General features: G+C 40.7%; 1 protein-coding gene and 1 long non-coding RNA gene across 5 annotated transcripts in view; one reads left to right on the top strand and one right to left on the bottom strand.

Moving 5' to 3' along the window:
* Positions 1–13,839, bottom strand: part of LOC126750928 (uncharacterized) — a 208,718-nt gene extending 194,879 nt beyond the window's left edge. For both annotated transcript variants that reach the window (XM_050460742.1, XM_050460741.1), the window contains exons 1-4: positions 13,625–13,839; positions 13,307–13,564; positions 13,022–13,238; positions 12,255–12,384 (exon numbers count right to left, since the gene is read on the bottom strand). In XM_050460742.1, the coding sequence (XP_050316699.1) occupies positions 12,255–12,384; positions 13,022–13,238; positions 13,307–13,564; positions 13,625–13,689 (670 nt within the window). In that variant the 5' untranslated portion in view covers positions 13,690–13,839. The remainder of the gene's footprint in view (positions 1–12,254; positions 12,385–13,021; positions 13,239–13,306; positions 13,565–13,624) is intronic.
* A 346-nt stretch (positions 13,840–14,185) lies between these two features.
* On the top strand, positions 14,186–15,167 carry LOC126751008 (uncharacterized). Of its 3 annotated transcripts, none has more exons than XR_007665839.1 (3): positions 14,186–14,416; positions 14,468–14,909; positions 14,971–15,167. It is a non-coding gene; the product is annotated as an uncharacterized LOC126751008 (long non-coding RNA). The 3 variants fall into 3 exon arrangements; XR_007665837.1 differs by having other exon boundaries at positions 14,477–14,909; XR_007665838.1 differs by having other exon boundaries at positions 14,531–14,909.
* Positions 15,168–15,429: the final 262 nt, after the last annotated feature.

Raw genomic sequence — 15,429 nt, forward strand, 5'->3', positions numbered from 1 at the left:
ACTCGTACGTGTCGTTTTGTGAGCTGCTAAAAGTGAGTTTTTCGTTTTTTGCGATGTCGAAATTTGTTGAGCAAAGAATTTGCATTAAATTTTGTTTACGGAATCAATTTTCTGCTGCGGATACATTGAGGATGGTGCAGAAAGCCTTAGGTGATGAGGTTATGTCTAAAAAAAAATGTTTACAAGTGTTATAGTGAGTTCCAAGCCGGCCGTGAACGAGTCGAAGACGAAGAGCGTCCAGGGCGACCCTCAACCTCAACCGACGAAGCTCACGTTCAACAAATCAAAGATTTGGTGTTGAAAAACCGTCGATTAACAATTAGAGACCTTACTGATGAAGTTGGCATATCGAAAGGCTCAGCCAATACCATTTTGAAGGATGTTTTGGCCCTCAAGCGCGTCAAATCTCGACTGGTACCGAAAACATTGAATTTTTTGGAAAAAAGGCGTCGCGTTGAAGTGTGTGAAACGATGCTTTCCGACTACCAGGGTGTCATGAAACGCATTATAACTGGCGATGAGACTTGGATCTATGCTTACGACCCCGAAACAACCGATCAATCGAGCGAATATCGAGACGTCTAACCACGAGCCCAGACCAAAAAAACGCGCCAAAGTCGCTCAAAAATCAAGGTCATGTTGACTGTTTTCTTCGACTATCGTGGTGTTGTGCGTCGTTTGCGTAACGCTATCCGCCTAAAAAGGCCGGAATTGTGGAAACACAATTCTTGGTTTTTACACCACGATAATGCACCACCCCATACTGCCCTCGTAATTCGTGATCATTTCGCCAAAAACTCAACCCATATCGTTACGCAATCACCGTATTCACCTGATCTGGCACCGTGCGTTTTCTGGCTGTTCACCAAGCGCAAAAGACCGCTCCGGGGACACCGTTTTTATACGATAGAGGAGATTCAAGCCGCAGCGAAGACGGAACTGAAGGCCATCCCGGAAAGTGACTACAACCAGTGTTTCGAAGATTGGAAAATCTGTTGGCATAAGTGCATTGCATCGGGAGGGGATTACTTTGAAGGGGATGAAATTGATTTGGAAGAATAAATAAAGAATTTTCAAAATAAATACAATGTCACCTTATTTTTTGGGCACAGTAGTATTTCTAGTGAAGGAGATTAGTTAAAATTTTGGACAGTCTATCGACTTCATATATATATCTTCACTGCAGGTCGTAAAGGCATAGATGTCTTTTGTGAGTCGTCTGTTAAATAAAAATTGAAAAAGATAAAAGAAACAGTGCTCGAAAATCAGCGTGTTGGCATCAGAGAGATAACAGAGAATCTCAACGTCTCTTACGAATCGATTCAACACATTTTAGTTAATGTTTTAGATATGAAGCTTGTTAATTCTAGACTCAAACCAAAATTGAATCTTTTTCAAAAATAACGTCGACAAGATGACGCAAAAGAGTTGCGTAGCTGAGACCCAACATTCAGCAAGGCATCACCACTGCTGACAAGACGTGGATTTAGGAATATGACGTCAAAACTGTCCGACAATCTAGCGACTGGTACTCCAAAAATTAACTGAAACCGCAAATACCATAATTTGCTGAAGGCACTGAAGGCCGAGGCTTATAACGCGTACAGGGTTTTCCGGAACGTAATAGGACTAATTTTCTTCCACCGCGACTGTACTTCGGAGCGTGCGCGCACCGACTGGATTCGGTAGAGGGCGTTCCTTGCTAACGAACGAGCGGCTGGTCAGTTGTCTCCGAGTACCTTGGGAGTCAGGACAAACATTTTCTCGCGACGTGTTTAGAGCAGAGGTATGCGATTAAATTCTGTGTATCGGTAAATCTGCGACAATGACGTTTGATATGATCAAACAGGCTTACCCAGATATTGCTTTAGCGAAACGCGTGGTGTGTTTCGTTGGCACCAGGCCTTTTTGGAGGGCCGGGAAGAGGTCGCTGATGAATGACTAAATCCAAAGAGAAAACGGTTACTCATTATCTTCTTTGACCTCAAAGGCATCGTCCACCATGAATTTGTTCCTCCTGGACAAACCGTCAACGCCAAGTTTTACGTAGAAGTCTTCAAAAGTCTCAAACGATTGAAAGTTGCACCACGACAACGCCCCAGCTCGCACCACCTTTCTTGTGAACAGCTAACCTAACCAAGGCCGGCATCCCAACGCATCCGCCGCCGCCCTACCGCCCAGTTATGGCCACAATGAGGCCAACTCCCTAGTCTGGCTTTTAGTTTCCTTTTATCCTTATATGACTTGGTACCCAGATGATTTTAACCGAGTTACCAGCTGAGAGTATAGTTATTGCCCGTTTGCATTGAGACTTAGTATTGGCGCTACTGATAGCCTTAATTGACGCTTTGCTGTCCACTAGAAGGTTTATGGACTTACTGGTTAGAACTGAAACCCACTTGGCGTCTTCTGTTACGGCAATAACTTTGGACTGCAAGACTGAATTGTAGTCATTTAGTTTGAAGCTAACGTCTGCGTTTGGATAATAGGTGGTTTTATGGTAGATAGTTTTAGAAACACTATGCTCAACTTGTAACCAAAACCAAGGGATACTGATTGCCTAATGATGCGCCTTCATTAATATAACCGCGTTGGTACTGCTCTTCGTTATTTCCAGATTTGAGAAGCACAGAACACTCGGACGCCAACAAGTTCGCAGTCATTAACCAGACTGCGCAAAAAAATGTCGTATTACACGTTACAAAAAGAATAACAACTGGGTTCAGGTATTTCATGGACAGAGTTGCCGTTGTTTTTTCAGAAAAGTATATGTTTAGAGAAACCCGAATCTTCAAAAATGAAAATGACTTAAATTGAAATGATGATACATTTCACTGGAGTTTTCTGTAAAAATCAATGTTCAGAGAACTGAATTCTATAGAATTTTTTGCAAAATGTAAGCAGCCTCTATCCGATTAGTACTGAGATACATAGACACAGTAAACCACCTTTTAAAGGAACTTAAAAAGTGGCAAAATGATTAGTTGCTTAAACTGATGCTCTTTGAAGTGCATAAACATTCATATGAGATGGTACTTGGATATCAAAGACACAAATATTGCAAAAAAAACTATTTGTAAAAGGTCATCGAAGTAGAGGTACTTTTTCAATAGCCTTGTCATGTCATGTCCAGCTTTCATGTTACTTTTGTTCAGTATTGCTTGGCATTTCAACTTGGAAAGACTTACGAAAATTGGACTCAACGGATAGGCCATCTTACTCGTAGCCACGGCCAACATTTGAAAGAGATAATTCTCAAAAAATAAGTGCCAAAGAATGTTCTTTCGATTGATAATAAATATTCACCATAGACTTTGAAGTTTCTGTCATTTTTTTTTTGAAAGTAGGGAACCCCGAAATAGCTCACGATTTGTTTTGTATTTACAATATATTGAGAAGCTGAGTTGATTGGGCAATGTCCGTCTCTCTTGTCTTCCGTTTTAATGATATTGATCTGAAATTTTGCAAACGTGATTTCCTCCGCAAGTATATGAGCATTTGTCGGAACCGCCGATATTGGAACACTATAGAATACTACTGTGGGCAAAAAATAGTAAGACTTTTTAATTTAAATTTCGCCGATAACCCATTCGTCAAACAACTTTTTTTCGGTTGGTATGACTGTCAGTGACATCTGTCCATTTTGAAAGATCATTTGGACGTGAGAAAAGTGAAAAGCTCGACCGAATATCGTGGCAAAGGTGAGCCGAAGCCGAAAGCACCACATCAAAGGAGGTCAAAAATCAAGGTTATATTGTTACTTTTCTTCGATTATCGTGTGGTGCACTCCGAACCGACCGGCCAAACTGTCAACAAGGATACTATTTGAGTGTTATGCGTCATTTGGTTGCAGTTATTCGTACAAAGAGGCCCGAATTATGGCCGCCAGAACACTTGATTTTTGCACCACAAGCCCAACTTTTGTCGGCCGAATTAATTATCGAAGTAACACTGTACTCAGAATGAATGCATACATACTGGCCATCAATAACTCAACACAATGCAACTAAGAGTGAAAATAATTAATTATTGAAGAGACGGAAATTTGTTTGCAAGCGGCCGCATGCCAGCACACCTGGACCAAAGGTTGCAGAATTACACTGCGCTTCCGGGGCAAATGAATTTGCATGTCTAAATGTATGTGTGCGTGTGTGTGTGTTTTGTGGTTATCGGTTTGCCGAATGTCTGTCTAACGGTTGTCTATTGAAATTTTTGCGCCTGTTAATGTTGCAACAAATGTGTAACCACCGTTAACTATGCAACAACGGCGGCAACACCGACCCAACAACAATCCGTGTAATGCATGCATTTTTCATGCTAAATTGCAATTGTTTGCCAGCGCAAATGGCCGTTGTGCATCCGAAATGCAATGCGATTGATTTTTAATAGCGATTTTCCGTAGGCTGGCCACACCAACTCAGCGCCAGCGCATGCCCCAGGCGAGCCGTCGCAGGTAAGGGTTGTGCTGCGTTGCGTGGGAAGCACTGAGGGGCAATAAGCCGCAGTGTTTGTTGAAAAAATCGCATATCCGTGCAGTATTTTAGCAACCTTAATACCCTAACTCAATTTTTTATGCCGACACACACACGCACGCATGCATACATTCAAACAAGGCATAGCTGCAAGCTTCACGCTGCTGCTGTTCGTTTTGTTGTTGTAACATATCAAATATCACTGTGTTAATTGCAAAGCTATGCACTAAACACACATGCGTGCACACGCATATTTACTCAAATCCCGTTATGCATTATTAATGCAAATTAAGCGCGATTTCCATGTTCAGTTTGTGGTTGCGACGCCAAAGAGATTTTCAGCGATTTTTCCCACAGATTTTTTTAATGCGCACAATTTTGGCAATTTTTTTCGTGGAACTTTTTTTCGACGATTTTTTTTTGTGAAGCAAGTAATAGATATTCGCTTTTATTTGTATTTTTATGCCCTGCACGGTGTAGCGAAGGAAATGCCGTAGACCCTATGAAATGAAAATTAATTTTGAGATATGAAATTTTACGAAGATCCTTTTCTCTCCAAGAAGCTGCTCATGTGCTGGAATCGGCGCCAATTGGAGATTCCAAGTGTAGTCAGATCCTTTCCAACAGAGTTAAGCTCTTCCTTTTTCTCTGCTTCCCCTGGCGGGTACTGCTTCGAATACTCTCAGAGTTGGAGTGGTTTCATCCATACGGAATACATGACCCAGCCAGCGTTACCGCTGTCTCTTAATTCGCTGAACTATGTCAAAGTCGTCGTATACCTCGAACAGCTTATCGTTCTATATCAAAGGACCATAAATCTTTCGCAGAACCTTTCTCTCGGTAACTCGTAACGTCGTCTTATCAGATTTTGTCATCGTTCATGCCTATGTACCACATAGCGGGACGGGAATAATGAGTGACTTGTAGGTAGGAGTGCAGCCCTGTTGTCTTTCGGGCTCAATTCGCGCTGGCTGTGGCATTTTGATGCACTATTCGTAGACCTTTTATATTTGCTATTACGTTTCACCTTCTCCTTTAAACCATTTTGAGGTTTCGATGAAGCTACTTATGTCTGATATGCTTTTTGTAGACATCCATACAAGGTTTGGTGCTTGATGGATTCCAAGTGTTCTGTGTCGGATCTGTGATAGGGCTGGGCATTCACAAAGAAAGTGGAAAATTGTTTCCTTGTTCCCTGCTATTTCGCAGTCTCGACAGATGTTCTTGTAGGGCGTACCAATTTTAAACTCATGTTCTCCAAATGGCCTGTGTCCTGCTATGGTAGCTGTTACTCTGTAGATATTATAATACAATACTTTTTCAAGGCCAATTTAGTAAGTCGTTAGTTCTTTTCTTGTCATATGTTTGCCATAATTGTTTAGTTATATTACATTTAGTTATGTTTTTCCATCTATTATTTGCAACTTGTTGAAATTGTCTATTGATCTCTCTTTTGATAGATCCTAGCGGACTTGGTATTAGCTCTGCCTCGGCTTCGTTAAGGAAAGCTCCTGCCGTTACCAACTCGTCTGTTTTTTCGTTGCCAAAAATGTTCCTGTAGCCGATAACCCAGATCAAGTCTAGGTGGAGCTTGTCTTTTATTGAGGTCAGTGCTTTCTTGCAATTGTGGACTATACTGGAATTTGTCATGGGCGAAGACAAAGTCAGGAGCGCCACCTGGCTATCTATAAATATTGCTGCTTTAGAGCTTCGCAGGCCTTTTCTATGGCCAGTATTTCCGTTTGGAAGATGCTAGCCGAGTTCGGTAGACGGATAGAAAAAGAAAGGTCCAGATCATCGGAAAATATTTTGGTGCCTACTCCCCAGTCCATTTTGGACCCGTCGGTATAGCCTCTTCTTCATTCTGGTCTAGAGTGTATCCTCACCTGGAAGTGTCTATGGAAATCCAGCATTGGGATAATGTAGTCTGATTTATTAACATTGAGTTGGTTTAGGATATCACTATGTCCATAGTTCTGCTGATTCCGACCATCCAATTCTTTTATTCTTATTGCAGAACATGCTGCTATTTTGTGAATAAAGATGTCTATGGGTCGTTGATGCAGGACTTGTAGAGTTTGGTTTTTGTTCGTCGAAAGAGGGCCTTACTTCTCAATTTCCTACTCAGTCCGAAGTAGCATCTATTGGCAAAAGTTATTCTGCCGTTGGATTTCAAGGCTAACATTGCTGTTAGTGTTAATGCTGGTTCCAGGATGGACGAAATTATCTACGACTTCGAAGTTATGACTGTCAGCAGCGGCGCGGGACGACTGTTCGTTTGATGACAGGAGATATTTTGTCTTGCCCTCGTTCACTACCAGACCCATTTGCTTCGTTTCCTTATCCAGTCTGGAGAAAGCGTATGCCAGCAGCAGTCGCACGATAGGGAGTCGCCTTGTCTGAACCCTCATTTGGTATCGAACGGCTCGAAGAAGTCTTTCCCGATCCTGACGAAGCTTTTGGTATTGTGCAACGTCAATTTGCACAGCCGTATTAGTTTTTCGGGGATACCAAATTCAGACATCGCATTCAGACATCGCTGCTTCCTTTGGTGCTGTCGTGCAGCTTTGAAATCGACGAAAAGGTGGTGTGTGTCGATTTTCTTTTCTCGGTTTTTTTTTCCAAGATTTGGCGATTTGTAAATGTCTTTTCTGTTGTTGATTTTCTAGGCCTAAAGCCCACACAGATAAGGTCCAATCAATTTGTTGACAGTGGACTTAAATCTTTCACAAATTACGCTCGATAGAACCTTATAAGCGATGTTTAAGAGACTTATCCCACGGTAGTTGGCGCAGATTGTGGAGTTTCCCTCTTTGTGGATTGGGCAGAGCGCACTAAAATTTCAATCGTTGGGCATACTTTCGTCCAACCATATTCTACAAAGAAGATCTTGCATGTTCCTTATCAGTTCTTCGCCGCCGTATTTGAATAGCTCGGCCGGCAATCAATCGGACACCACCGCTTTGTTGTTCTTCAAACAAGGGAACGTATGCTTCATCGTCATCGATTGAGGAATTGGGTTCACCAACTCCTCTTGTCATGCTTTCAGTGTCGTTCAGCAGGCTGTTAAAGTATTCCCTCCATTACTTCAGTATGCTCTGGGCATCAATCACTATATAACCTCTGGGGTGATCTGCCACTGTTAGTCCGTGCATCTTTTCGTAAAACTCCTGTCGGCCAGCTTGTCAAGCTCTTCATACTAACGCATTTCGGTCTCTCTTTTTTTGTTAGCAAATGCGTCTCGCTTCCTTCTTCAACATGCCATGTCATACAAACTGTACGTTCAAAATCCAAACCATCTCCGAATAAATTATTCAGATCGGACAATTATAGCATATACAAGTACATAACTGTCATACAAATCGACCGATGAAAATCAAAACAACCTTTTTATGCTGTACGAAGAGCGCCTGTGAAGGGCATTATAGTTTCGGTGCAGCCGAAGTTAACGTTTTTTTCTTGTTTTTTGTTTTATTTGTTTTTAAACTACTTTTTCGAAATCGACACCCTGTTTTTGTTGGCGCTTGTTAGAAAAATGTAAAAGCGAAAGCATAAAGAAACGCTTAATAGGTTTTTAATATCATAATTGATGTACATAACTTCATACATATGTTTGACCGTATAAGAATCACTTAAATTATGCATTTTAATGCAATCGCTGTTTTATTTTTTCACGCTACTGTATTATGCATGTGCTTTTCACACTAATGCGGCGGAAGTTAGAAAAAATCACATGAAGTGTCCACAGACAATCACACATACTTGTGTGGATAAAAAATTAAGCAAAATTATTTAACGGTATTTTTCGGATTTCCCAAAGTGTTAAACGTTATTTTTATTAACGAAAATTCCATTTGTGTTTGAGCGCGCCAGCGCTTAACGCATATTTTCATTAAGTAATGGATTATATTTGTAGCTCAAAAATTCGTTTGTCATTCGAAATAAAAATAAATAAATGCAAATATGCGCAAAATATTTTCATAAAGACCTTTTTTCCTAAAGTCGCAAAAACTGTATCAAAATCATTTTGAAAAAATACTAAAAAAATTTTTTTTTTTTTATTGAAAAATTAGTATTATTAACGGTGTGTTGTTGTGTAATTAGTAAATTGTGTGCGCATAAATATTTATCCATTAAACCATTGCTTCTAAAGGCAATATTACGATACTTGTGGCGCCGCGATTTGAGGGTGTAAACGGAAAGAGGAGGTAATGTATTTCCGCACAATTTATGATTTTCATTCAAATAACAAATATAAAAGCTTTTTAGATGATTTTTTATTTGTTAGAAACTTTTTAGCTATTTTTGAAACACTATTTATGATCGAGCTTAGATGTTGAAATCGACGTCATCTAACGATGGCAGAAAGAAACGGAATGGAGGCAACAGTTATAGCAGCAGAATTGTTCAAAAAAGGCTCGTTTATTACATCTAGTCTAGAAAAGTATAAATTCTCACCAAGAAACTTGAGCTATTCGTCTGATATTGTTGTAGTTGTCGGAAGAAAAGTGCCCAAGCAGCCACTTAGCGGTAGGTCCAGGAAAGCGGCTGTTTTGATGGGAACGGTCGGACCAAAGAAATGTTAAGGATGGACCAAAGAGGTAGTTAGTGCCATGAGGGGACTCTTAAGCACGACATATGTTTGAAATATAAGGGTCCATTCTGGATAAGTTAGTGTTTAATCTACTACACTGTCCAGAACGAAGTTACGAAAGAGTCATCTTGGTTGCATACGGCAACTTGAGTTTACGATCTGCGATGGGTGGTGTTACGACTTCAAGGTCGACATTCTCTAGGTGAGGGTCAATGAAAGTGACTCTTTTTTACTCTGTGAAATGCATACAGTCTGCAGTTAATTACGTCCGTAATTACGACAGTTCTGCAGTTCGTCGACGTACTGTAGGAAAGTTCTACGATCTGCGATGGGTGGTGTTACGACTTCAAGGTCGACATTCTCTAGGTGAGAGTCAATGAAAGTGACTCCGTTTTACTCTGTGAATGGCATACAGTACACGTCTGTAGTTAATTACGTCCGTAATTACGACAGTTCTGCAGTTCGTCGACGTACTGTAGGAAAGTTCTCTTGTAGTTCGTAGAAGGCGATTCCGCTTCAAGTAGATGGCTACAAGGACGATTCCTAGGAAATATCCCAACAGAAACTGTTTGGGAGCTCGTTAAGTTCCCTTACCGGAAGCATGCGGACTTTGCTATATAGACGCTGTAAAGGGGACAACAAAAGACTTCCCGTAACAATTCGGAATGCGGTGTTCTGACATGTCTGCATCTTCTTCAGCTGCGTCCTACTTCAAGCTGACGACCATAATTGAGCTAGCTGTGGTGTCTCTTGATTGCCTTGAACGTGGCCAGCAACGTTTCTTTGTCCTTGCCCCAGGTGCTGTCGGCTAACTACTAAGGGATCTTATTGCGGCTCTGTACTTTGGTAATGATAGCTGTCGTACGTGAAGTGGAAGAATACAATCGATTGAAATACCCGACGTCAATAGCATGCAATTAATTATCTGTATAACAGGTCCTTTTGGTCAGAGACTTTCAAGATTTAAGAAGTAAACAGTAGTGCGAAGAGGACCCCACCCTGCTACCCGTCTGTTTAATTATTATTAGCTTAGAATTTTGACCTCGAAAAAGGGATGATTGACGAACGCTCAGTTAATTCATGGTTCTTCAAAATTTATATTAGCTTTAATTGACAGTGTCAAATGCTTTTGACAAATTCAACGGCCCTGGAGGATTGAAGAATTATCTTTAAGTGGATTCTTCAAAATCTACTAATAGCATTGATTGACAGTGTCAAACAAGTTGAGTCCTTGGTGAAGTACTTTACTCCCGTCGAGCCTAGGTGCTTGAGCATCCATATGTTCGTCATTGTCCACTAGGTGGCATTTTAACAAGCCTGTCTTTTTACATCTGCATATCTGTCATAGATAAAAAGAAGCCTTGGACCCGTGCTTGAAAGAAGAAGAATGAGAAATACGACGAAAAGACAGACAGTCAATTCAGAATTAATAATTCGTTCTCATGACAGTCGGCTCCACAGCATTTCTACAACTTACTTCAGGCATGCTTTTTGCCGCTAAAACAACAACAACGGAATCAATACTTCGTTCCCACTACAGTCGAGTCGGGGTAGATAGATATTATTAGTGAGGCATTGCACCGCGACCTAGCGTCTATTGTACCCTCTCCTATATCACATGTATTCACCAAGTTCCAGCAGCCTAAATAGTTCCAGGAGCTTGCTGTATATGGTATATGGAACCCAGGGCCTTAAGTCTTTTTATGCAAATTGCTGTACAATCCAGAATTAGGTGTGCTGGTGTTTCCTGTTCCAGGTCGCAGAACCGGCAGTTAGCGCAGGAGAATATGCCCATGTTGAACAAGTGCTTTCTGAGCTTGCAGTGCCCTGTGTAGAGCGCGACGAGGAGGCGGAATTTGTCACGGGGGAGGTTAATTAGTTCTTTGAACCAGGAGAGGTTGTACCCCCCTAGAAGCAGCTTGGCATGGCGCATGCCTGCTGAGAGTGCTGTTCTCTCCGTTTTCTCTTTTGTGCGGAGCAGCTCCTTAAGAGTGCGGGATCCCACCGCGAAAGCGTGCTAGTTCGTCGACCCTCTCATTTCCTTCTACCCCTTTATGCCCTGGCGCCCAGATTAGTTGCACCCGGTTGCACAAAGATAGGCGGTTCAGCCTTTCTATGCATTCCTCTACTAAAAGCGATTTGATCTCATGTGCCGCTTGACTATCGCTGAGAATGGCGATGCGCTGGTTGCGATAGTTGCGGTGGAGGTTAATTTCTACGCACTGACTTATGGCAAAAACACCAGCCTGAAAGATACTTGGGAAGCGTCCCATCGGTGTGGACAGCTTGGTACGCGGTACCGGTGTTTTTGAACCATCAGTGTACTACTGGATGGTACTGTCTTCCAGCAGCATTTCAAGCATGGAATCATTCCACTCCGTCTTGTTGCCTAAAGCAACTCTAAAGTTCTTTATGAAATTGATCCTCTTCGTAGCGCCGTCCCTTGGGAGAAGGGCTAGCGGTGTGCTTTCCGCTATTGCTTTCATTTGTTGAGACGACATTAGCTTCCCTCTTCCGTAACCCTCTGCTGTCATTAGCAGCATGGTATGTTTTGCTACCTGTTTGATCACCAGATTCAGCAGTGTGAGCTTCAATATAACTTCCAGTGCCACCGTGGGGCATGTGCGCATTGCCCCTGAAGCACACACACAGGCAAGCCTTTGCAGTTTTGATAGGCTCCGGCCCACCGAAGAGTGCCCTGCCTTGGCGGCCTAGGCAACCGTTCCATAGGTGACAATTGGCTTTACAATCATGGTATACAGCCATCTAATGATACTTGGGTTGCATCCCCAGGATTTGCCAGTCAATTTGACCTCTTTCGACATATCCACCTCCCTGCCTCCAACTGTTAGGGGCCTCAAACCCGGAAGAGATATACGCTTAGTAAAAGCGATCACGGTAGTTTTTGCCGGGTTAATATTTAACCCTACCGTGTTGCACCATCCCTTTGCTAGATCGGTGTAACCGGAACGGAGCCGGACTTTTATTTAATTGGGCAACTCGAACACTCGAAAGTATAAATATGTTTTTTTTAGTTTCACCTCAATTAGTGAAACACCAACACCCAAATATAATTTATTTCACTTAAACCGTTTTCATTGAAAAAAAACACCTCCCCATTTTATTTAAACCTCAGGTTGTGTGTGGATATGTGTGTGTGGGTATGTGTGAGTACTACTAACACTTACCAAATGCCTTGCTTAGTCCATGTTTGGCCATCAAACTCTTATTGCGCGAATTTTCAATTAGACTGATGCAGTTTTGCGCAGAGCAGCGACGTTTCACCGCGCACTCGACGCCAATATTTGCCATGAAAGCCTACAAAACAACCAAAAAACAAACAACATTAAAAAAAATAAAACAGTGAAATACTCGAAAAGAGCTGTGGGAAAAAATGCGAGGAGTCAAATGCAATTATAAAAGATGCACCGCGTGTGTAAAGGGTAAAAAATGTGTCGCCAAAGCAGCCGCGCTCATCTATAGTAACTAAGGGAAATGTACATAGCGAGATTTATTTTTCAGTTTTATTCTAATTTTTGGCGTTTTATTTGCTGTCAGAAGTACTATCGTGAAAGGTAGCGGAGTATGAGTATACATTTTGTGAAAATAAGTTGCAAGTCATCAGCCAGATCACAACAGAGCAGTTTTTTTTCTTTATTATCGTGGAGATGGTATTTGACTCTTGACGCCTGACTGCTCAAGATATTTGAGTTAACGTAACCCTATTTTTAAAAATTCAACGTAACCCGAGTGAAACCGTATTTTTATCGGGTAATAGAATAACAACTCGACAGCATTTCCCAATTTTCCAAAAGTACTTTGAACTATCAAGCATTTTTAGATATCCCACAATTGCAAATTTGGTCAACGTTAGCATGTGACAGCGAAGCGGTTAGTACAAATCCAAATCTAGAGAAATTTTACTATACACCACTTAAGTTTTAGTTAAGCATACCTCAAACAGTTTACAGGATTCACTGTCCGTCAAACCCATTTGCAAATATTTTCCAAAATTTTTCACAAATTCACATAACGTCTCGCAAAGCTGCGTCTCCTTACGTTGAGCGATGGTTTGTAAGCAGGGCAATAAACGTACAGCATACCATTTAATATTACGTTCTCTTATTTGCGGGGCATAGTAAGCAAATAAGTTCAAACAGATGCGCAACGAGCTGAAATGTAAAGAAGCAAAACCGCCAATAAGCTTATTTAATTTTATGGTGATAAGAAATGCACAAACCGTTGGTTGCCATTGCGCTTTATTTCGCCGTATAAATCCATTAGTATGCGACTGACACGTGTTTTTTCCAGTGCACGAAATATGCGATTCAGATTTTCCTCCGCATTCATGCGCACCACAGGATCCAGATCCTCACAAAACAGCAGCAACACGGTAGTCGCCGTATTAATGTGGGTGGCATAGTTTATGTGGCCCGCCAACCCCGGCGACATAATGCACTCGGAAATATGTTGGAAGTACGTAATCTTCTCTTTTTGACTAAAATGATGTTAAACTGGTTAAATTGTTGGCAAGTGCATTTTATTGCATGAAACTCACCTGCATTCCGTATTGCGTAGCTGCTCAACATAGGATGTGAACTGATTCAAAATAGATTTGTCCATATTAATATTTTGCTATTAATACGAACAAAAGCTGCAAGTTTAAACGTTTAGTAACTAGTTGGTTGGCATTTCTCTACGCTTTAGATAAATTATTTTGCAAATTTACACAAAATTACACAGAAATATTAAGTGAGTAATCTGATAATTGTTGCACACCTTTTCGTATTTTTAAACAACTTTCGCTTTGATCCGGTGGTTCGTGGTGATGCCATGTGACGAGAATTTGCTGATAAACATTAGAAGCTATAAAAAAATGTTGGAAAAAGGGATGAGAATTTTAATTCTGCGTACACATAAAGCAAAAATACATTTAATTCATAAATTCTAGTATAATAAAAATTATAATTACCTCGTATTAACATAACTTTCGCAAAGTAAACGTAATTGGTGCTTGCAATAAGCAACTGTGGTAATATTTTGAGGAATTTTGCAGTTGCAGGATTTTCAGACAGCTGATTGGAATGAAACAGCAATGAAATACATAAACAACAACAGCTGCTATGAGAAAAAACACAAATAAGAAACAGCGGATTCACTGTAAAATAAAAACAAAATAGTTCTTGTTTTAAAGATGTAATTGTTGTGTTTCAAATTATAGTTATATTAGTTTATAGCGGTGGATAAATATTATTAACATACAAAGAAGAGTCTAAATTTTAATGAATAAAATATGTTCTCAGACGTTAATTATTATTCAAATGTTGCTAAAATCCTTACACCTCAGCAAGTAAGTATCAAGCATAGTTGGATAGATTTTCAAGATTGAAATTACTGAAAGTCATTTCAGATTAAAAACGCCAACAAAGCTTTTGAAATTTATTTACCTATGTAATCTTCCTAGGGAAAGTGTCAACTTGATAGCCTGCGCTCCTTCACCCCGTAAATGATTGGGACGGACTAAAAAGTACAGAACAGCAGCAAAATCCTCAAGTCGTTAGCCGGCAGCTCAGGTGGAAAAGCATTGTTGGCAATATGCAAGGTAATCGGGTGGCCGGTCATCAACTATTTAGCACTGTAGTTCGTAAACATAGTGTTGCAGTTATCAGCTTGAAGCCGCCTCCCAGGAGCATTAAGAGGTCATCTCTTGATGTTCTCAACCAGACTACTAGAAGGCAACTAACTTCAGTCCACGCATTGACCGGCATGGCTCCACAGTGAAGCCATTTATACCTTCATCGACTTCCTCCCACTGAATAGCGTTCTTAGAGTTACATCTGAAAGTAGATAGAATTGAACACATTTTATACATGTTACTATATTACCAATATTTATTTGGAACAGATATCAATTCGTGTCAAAGCTGTGCATCATCAATTTAATATAATTCACTTAAATGTGTGTCCCAATTGGCAATAACAATTTAACCTGCTGAAACACTGGAGGAGGTGTCGTTAGTGAGGCCACCGAGCTTGTTGAAATTCAAGTCGAGTGCGTGCAAACTAAAGAGCCTTCTCATAAACCCATCCTAACGCGGATTGGGTACCCGTTACAACAGCAACAACCTCCTCATGGAGCACGCAATGACTCTATCTGGTATTCCAAAGGACAAAACTGGTCTATGAATGGATTACTAGACTAACGGATTAACTTAACCAATGGAGAATACTGCCCAGTAAATAGGCATATAAAGAAATGTGTTGGTCTGGAAATGAAATGAATTGAAGCTTCTTAACGCATATAATATGTGTAATCATGTATTTTCTTAAAACTATATCTATTTATAAATTGTATTTTGTTATT

The sequence above is a fragment of the Bactrocera neohumeralis genome, chromosome 2 (assembly GCF_024586455.1).
Source record: "Bactrocera neohumeralis isolate Rockhampton chromosome 2, APGP_CSIRO_Bneo_wtdbg2-racon-allhic-juicebox.fasta_v2, whole genome shotgun sequence".
In the NCBI taxonomy this organism is placed as follows: domain Eukaryota; kingdom Metazoa; phylum Arthropoda; class Insecta; order Diptera; family Tephritidae; genus Bactrocera; species Bactrocera neohumeralis.